The sequence below is a fragment of the Takifugu flavidus genome, chromosome 21 (assembly GCF_003711565.1).
Source record: "Takifugu flavidus isolate HTHZ2018 chromosome 21, ASM371156v2, whole genome shotgun sequence".
In the NCBI taxonomy this organism is placed as follows: Eukaryota; Metazoa; Chordata; class Actinopteri; order Tetraodontiformes; family Tetraodontidae; genus Takifugu; species Takifugu flavidus.
The window spans coordinates 895,444-902,276 of record NC_079540.1 but is presented as its reverse complement, the minus strand read 5'-3'; the positions used below and the strand labels follow the sequence as shown (position 1 = coordinate 902,276).

The following is a 6,833-nucleotide window of genomic DNA, read 5'->3' as shown; positions in this document are numbered from 1 at the left end:
AATACAATGATGGAAGTGAGGAGATTCAGAGACTGACTGGGCTCTACTTGAACAAAGCATTAAATGAAAATGGTTCTACCTCTTAATAGGAGCTGTTAAAGTAAGAAATTGCCAAACATCTTAAAAAGTAGAAGCAGAATAATGTAATTTTATTCTGTAATTTTATTTCCCCACAAAATTTAAAATCTTTCTCTTAACATTCAGGGCCTCCTTCGGGCCTCCTTTTACAATGCTCTATTTGCAAAGAGCTGTTGGCGAATGGCCCTTTTAGACGCTGAAAACTGGGCGTCATAACTCTAAGCCCCCAGTCCGGGGGCCCAGCCTGTTGAGGCTTTCCTATGGGAACTGCAGTCAAAGAAAAAAAATCATATAGAGAGCAATGATGGGAGAAAGTCTTATAGGAGTGGCAATATGTTCCAAAACTACGGAAAAATACGTTAACAGGTCATGCTGAATTCATGGAATTCACAATTTCCATGTTTTTGTATTGATGTTAGTGCAGGATTACATTACAAACAACATGCAAACCGCTGATTAGCGGTATAATGACGTTAGAAGCAGTTACGACTGTAGATAATACATTTTTTGGTGCCAGTTTGCCAGTATTTATATGCATAAGTGCTTCTCTCCACTTTGACGCATAATTCTAGTCATTCCTCGGACGCGTTGCAACTCGCTGGAGCCTATGTTGGAATGCGCCTCTGCCTCCACCCTGTCATACGCTAATTGCGCAGAGATGTTCGTTGCCGCTCAGGGCGGAGTTGCGCAGTTTACGTAGGAATTTTCATATCCTGTTCTCAGAAAACAGCAAGTGACAGGCCAAACAGCCAATCATCTTCGACCGAGCCAATCGACCAACCAATCAGAAGTTCACAATTCCGGGACCTCGGCGATCTACGCGACTAGCCCGTAAACTGAACTGGTCAACATTTCTTGTGTAAATCTTGAGAGGGTTACGACCATATTCACTGAGAAAGACTACAACTGCCAGTTTTGACGGTGAGTAAAAGGTTGTTATCACGCATATCGTGTATATGAAGTGGAGGGCACAAATATACCTTTGTTTGGCTGTTTCTTCGCGATAAGAGACGCCTTCAAGTCACTTCCTGCTCTGACAAGGCCGAAATCCCAAGTTACATTTTAGCTTGTTTCGCTAATATTTTGTGTAAAAGAAGTTTAAAATGTAATTATTCAGCAGTTATTCCGGTTTTCCAAAAAGGGTAATAGATTTACAACCATATTTAAGTTGTTTCGCTAACTTAATTTCCATCAGTCCTTTACTGTCGAACTAATCACACAACGCTGCATGGTGACTACACAACTACAGTCCTTTTCCACCCTTTTCTTGTCAATATTTAACGGAAAGTTCACAGTCATGACCCACTAGAACCGATTTTTAAAAACATGCCCCAGACGGTTCATTTTTCTCATGCCCCATCGTCAACTTGGAAAAGCCTGTAATTAGGCAACCCCTGTGGGGAATCAGCCGCTTCTCCAGTGCACTAAACTAAATTCTGCAAGATTACAGCCACTACAGATGTGTGATCTTCTATAGAAGATGGTATTTATTGAATAAATAACATGGCGAGAGCTGCAGACTCTTGTGTAGACGTTTTACTGAACTCTGACAGACTAAAGCAAAGCTTTGACTTTTGCTTCTGCTTTAGCTGGTGTATTTATACTTGCACGTCTGGGTGTCACATGATCATGTGACCGATTTAAGAATGCAGTGAAATAATCTATTTTCAATAATATTTTCAATGGCAAAGAGACTTGATTTAGTTTAAAATGTAGCTGATTATATCTGTTTAATTCCCTTAGTTTAATGACAAATCTCGACATATGATATTACAGCTTTATGTACACAGCTTCGCAACAGCGTATGTTTCATTCTTGTATTTCACAGATTGTTCTATATATGTATTTTCTATGATTGACTCATATCACTCTTTCCTCCTCAGGGTTGGGCCCCCCTGCCCACAGTACCCCATCATGCCGTTGGTAACAAGAAATATCGAACCGCGGCACGTGTGTCGCCAGACCGTCCCTTCCAATATCCGCAGTGAGCTGGAATGTGTGACCAACATCAGCCTTGCAAATGTTATCCGTCAGCTCGGCAGCCTCAGTGAGTGTTAGCGCCTTGATTTGATAGAGATCATCATTAATGTGTTCTTATTATTATTAATAATGATGTTGATGTATAATCATTGCCTCTTAAATGTTAGACAGTGTAAATTGCAACTTTGCTAGTAGTTGCAGTTGTGATTGTGTGTGTGTGGGGGCTTTTATTACCAGTGTGTGATACATTCTTAAAGTCATGAATCCCTTCTTTTTGTTCAGGCAAGTATGCAGAGGATGTGTTCGGGGAGCTGTTTGTTCAGGCTGGAGCATTTGCGGTCCGAGTTAACACGCTGGGTGAGCGGGTGGATCGTCTGCAGGTGAAAGTCACCCAGCTGGACCCAAAAGAAGAGGAGGGTAGGTGACACGTTGCAGCAGGCATGAGCTTGAATATGGCTCCATTTGACAAAATCTTAGAGCACCCATTACAGTTGCCTTCCTGAAAAATATCTTCTCTTTCCTTTTCAATGCAGTTCCTAAGCAAATGTTTGTTCTTCAGTCTCTCTTCAGGGCATCACGACCCGTAAAGCTTTCCGTAGCAGTCTGACTCAGGACCAGCAGTTGTTCACCAGGCCGTCTCTGCCAATGCCCGTTCAGGATACCTATTCAACATGCAACCCACCCCCACCTCTCAACCAACTCAGCCAATACCGGTAGAGTTTGCTTTTGAAAAAAACCCACATTTTGAACCCAAAATGGAGCTAAGAGCAATAAAATAGATCTTTCTGCACAGGGTAACTGTATATTATCAAGAATGTACATTCTTCTGAGTCTTCTCTAAATGGCTTTGGCCATGACTCAGTAGTGTTTGAAGCTGTTTACCACTTCCCCTTTTTCTGTGTTCTGCATTCATTAAAAGACAGATTGTCATCTAAAATGTGACCCACCCTTGAAACACTAACAGTCTGCAGTATTGCGGCCCTTCTCTCAAGGCAATGACTATTTATAATTTACTATTTGGGTGGAAAAGAACCAGAAAAATGAAATGTCAAAACACTTGAGAACACAATTGAGATAAGGCAAAGACATTTAAAAAAAACACAAAAACAAAACAAATGAAAAAGGTTACACTGGAATGTGTCTTCAGTAGTTTTCAAAGCTGCCACAAGGTGTCGCTCACGACTTAGCCTTTCCTGCCTTCCTTTCTCAAACTACCTTGAATGTTCAACATAAAATAAATAAGGCTAGAAAGACCTTTCTTATGAGCGGGGTAGTATTACCCAGTATGTGCAGCCTACTGCAGGAATGCAAAAAATCAAAATAGTTTAACTCTAGTTAGCATCCTGTAGCGCTGAGACTCATTATCTTCTGGTTTTCTTGCCAGCACACTGCAAAGCATCTTGTCTTTTATACAACTGATACTGAGATGCAATGATAATATTTTGAATAACTGTCTAAAGGGATGATGGGAGGGAAGCCCTGAAGTTTTACACCGATCCCTCCTACTTCTTTGACTTGTGGAAGGAGAAGATGTTGCAGGACACGAAGGACATCATGAAGGAGAAACGCAAGCACCGAGTGAGACACAACTCAAACTGCACTAAATTACATCCACGAGAGGTTTAATGTCCCGCAATAAAACCTGTTTGATTTCTTTCCATGAGCAGAAGGAGAAGAAAGACCATCTGAACCCACGGACACTCAATCCTCGCAAGGTCAAGACCAGGAAAGAGGAATGGGAACGCCTTAAAATGGGAAAGGAATTTGTGGTGCCAAAGAACGATTTGATGTAGGTTGAGAGAACGTACAAACCTTCATTTTTGTAAATTCTAGTCTCCCACATTGTATTGACCAATCGGTACACACTTTGCTGTGAGTGGTACATCCTGTCTGGAGTGTTCTCCGGGGATGTGTGTAGCACTGGCTGTTCTTTGGCAAACTGCACCAACACATTTGTGAGTCAAAAAGCCCCAGTTATTCAGTTCCTTCAAAGCTTTACTGTGTCGTGAGAGAGGTAAAATCGGCTAATTGGTGCAACAAGTGTTGTTGCATTGGAGTAAGCAAACTGGGGTCATATACAGTATATGTTTTCTAACATGTAATTTAGATGCTATTTATTATTGATTTTAATGATTCTCTTGGCCTCAAGGGAAACCTTACACGTTTTATTTCCTACTTCTGTGGGCGCCATTCTAATGTGAGGTTCAGAAACGTGCTCTAGTTGGCCCAAACCAACATGCCTCTATAACTGCATTCCACTAACGGAGCTATGTCTTCTTCTAGGAATTCTTCTGAGGCTTTAAATGGTAGCATTGGATCTGGAGACGGTTTCAGTTCAGAAGGTTTTGATCAGAGCACCAGCTCCTATGCATATGAGCCCGGCACCCCTATGTCTCCTCCTGGTACCGATGACTTCCTGCCTCCTCCACCTCCAGACATGACGTAAGTGGCATCATTCCTGGGAGCCCCCCCCGTACAGGTTTAGTTTAATCTGAGCACTTGTCCCACATGATGGGGAGAATATGACCGTGAGGGGTTTTATCTGCGTAGGGGTTGTTGTTTGATGGTGGTGGGGGTGTTGGAACCCTCACCTCTCTAACATCCGCTCTTTCCCCCACAGATACAGCGATGGACAGTACGGAGCTCCGACTCAAAAGCGCGTCAGTGTGCTGAGTCCAAACCACCCACCCCCTGCTCCCCCCATGTCCTCACCCCCGCCCATCTCTCGTCCCCACCTGTCGCCTCCCCCTGCACCTCCTCCACCTCCCCCGCCCTCTGGCATGGGAGTCCTTCCACCTCCCCCTGACTTTGAAGGCCCCCCGCCTCCTCCGCCACTTTCCAACTCTGGTGCCTCCTACCCCTCCCCACCCGCTCCTCCGTCTCCCCCCTCGATGTCCGCTGTTTCTCCTCCTCCACCTCCTCCAATGTTTGGAGGCGGTGGCCCACCACCACCTCCTCCCCCTCCTCCTCCGCCTGGCCCTCCTCCTGCCGCTCACGCTTCTGTTCCCCCGCCTCCCCCCGGTGGTTTGGCACCCAGTTCTGCTCCCAAACCTCCACCTGAGCCTGTTAGTGATGCCCGCAGCGATCTATTGCAGGCTATTCGACAAGGTAACAGGAATTTCTGACGTTTGTGACACATATTTAATTCGTTATATACATCAATATTGTTACTACAGTGGATTTCTAATGCAAAGATCCCTTTTTAAGTTTTGGATGGATTTGAATTTTGATGCTGTGCAGAAATCTCACTATAACTGTCGCCTCAGGATTCAACCTGCGTAAGGTCGAGGCCCAGCGTGAGCAGGAAAAGAGGGATCTCTTTGGCAACGACGTGGCCGCCATCTTGTCCCGCCGCATCGCCGTGGAGTGCAGCGACAGCGAGGACGATTCTTCGGAGTTTGACGACGACGAGTGGTCTGAATAATTCCCATCACTTTCATTTCCACTTGTTAGTTGTCCTTTCCGGAGGCTGCGTCACATGATATGGTAGTTAATTGCTAAGTCTTAGTTCCAGGCTGTCAAAAACGGACGCTGGAATCGACACGGCCTAGTAAGGAGGGTTAAAAATGACTCATTCAAATGTAGGCATAATGTTCTGTGTACACTCACATAGTCCAGTATGTGCAGATCACCTGTTATGAATAACATTCCTGGTAGTTCGGTTCAAACTCATGGTTGACGTGCCTGTTTCAGTCCCACCCATTCCTCCGCTGGATAATAGTGTTACATCAAAGCTCTAAATAAGGTGCACATCTCTATTCGAGATAGAATTTCTTTGTCTTTAATGTTCTAATATTTCCAAGATTCCCACCTTTGGATTTAACCAGAGAGCTCACAAACACGGTGGCAACGAGTGTGTGACCTCACATCCTCTCCTGCGTTTGTACGCGCTCTCTGGAATGAGGGAAGATGCCGACATCAGGAGGTTTTTGGTGATTCTGATGTATATGTTTATGTTATGTATAGTAAATATCTGCTAAATTAATGAATATTCCCTTAATTATTTTTTCCTAAATTTTGTGGGTGTGGTGGATTCAGTCGGCATGAAGGGGTGATTGCAGCTTATAAACATTCGTGAAAGATTTGCTATGTCCAGTGTGACAGGTCACCAAGTGAAATCTTCACATCACAATCATGATTTTGTAATGCTTTTCAGCTCTCTTAAGTCTTTCCTCCTGCTCTTTTTATGCTCGATGCTCAGGCAAACACTTGTTTTCCCATGGTGCCCTTTTGTAAAGGCTGAATTTGTGTCGGTGCAGGTTGTTTTTGGGTTTATACACCGATCACTCACTTCCAAAAGCTACAACACGTCACCTTTGTGTTACAGGTAGAACTGACTAATATTGTGGACCGCATATTCTCACTCAAGTGCCTTTTTATTTGTATGTTTTTAAGCACAACTGTACGAGATGCACAGCGACAGCTTTGCTTATTTTGCCTTAATTTCCAAAGTGATTATAGTCATTCCAATAAAGATATCTAAAATTGCATTATGGTGTTGGCCATCTTTTCTTGGCGAGTGAATAATGTCCGTTTTTGTGCATTGAATAACAATTTCCTGGGAGGATAGTGTAGGAGAACACGGCGTTATTTATGACTCATCCTGTAGGTTGGTGTAGGGGACTCCTGAGGCCGAGGGTTTAAGAAATGTGGAAATAAATCCAAAGTTGTAAAGGTCAGAAAATGAGTAGGAAGAGAGAGCGACCTATTGCACAAGCGCTTCTGCTTGTGCAATAGGATGCATGTAAAATGAAAAGGCTTCTCAGACCGTCGAA

At 43.7% G+C, this 6,833-nt stretch overlaps 1 protein-coding gene across 1 annotated transcript; it reads left to right on the top strand.

Annotated features, from left to right (window-relative positions):
* The first annotated feature begins 842 nt into the window (after nucleotides 1-842).
* On the top strand, nucleotides 843-6,548 carry wasf2 (WASP family member 2). The gene is made up of 9 exons (XM_057020936.1): nucleotides 843-999; nucleotides 1,962-2,125; nucleotides 2,341-2,475; nucleotides 2,618-2,771; nucleotides 3,519-3,636; nucleotides 3,726-3,847; nucleotides 4,342-4,500; nucleotides 4,679-5,166; nucleotides 5,325-6,548. The coding sequence occupies exons 2-9, from the start codon at nucleotides 1,993-1,995 to the stop codon at nucleotides 5,480-5,482; spliced, it is 1,467 nt and encodes a 488-aa protein (XP_056876916.1). The 5' UTR covers nucleotides 843-999; nucleotides 1,962-1,992; the 3' UTR covers nucleotides 5,483-6,548.
* The last annotated feature ends 285 nt before the right edge of the window (nucleotides 6,549-6,833 follow it).

Bases quoted from the DNA above. Each gene is read 5' to 3' on its own strand.
- wasf2 (XM_057020936.1), top strand. From the start codon at position 1,993: ATGCCGTTGGTAACAAGAAATATCGAACCGCGGCACGTGTGTCGCCAG. The intron at 4,501-4,678 runs GTAAGTGGCATC...TTTCCCCCACAG, and splicing joins CCTCCACCTCCAGACATGAC to ATACAGCGATGGACAGTACG. The intron at 5,167-5,324 runs GTAACAGGAATT...CTGTCGCCTCAG, and splicing joins ATTGCAGGCTATTCGACAAG to GATTCAACCTGCGTAAGGTC.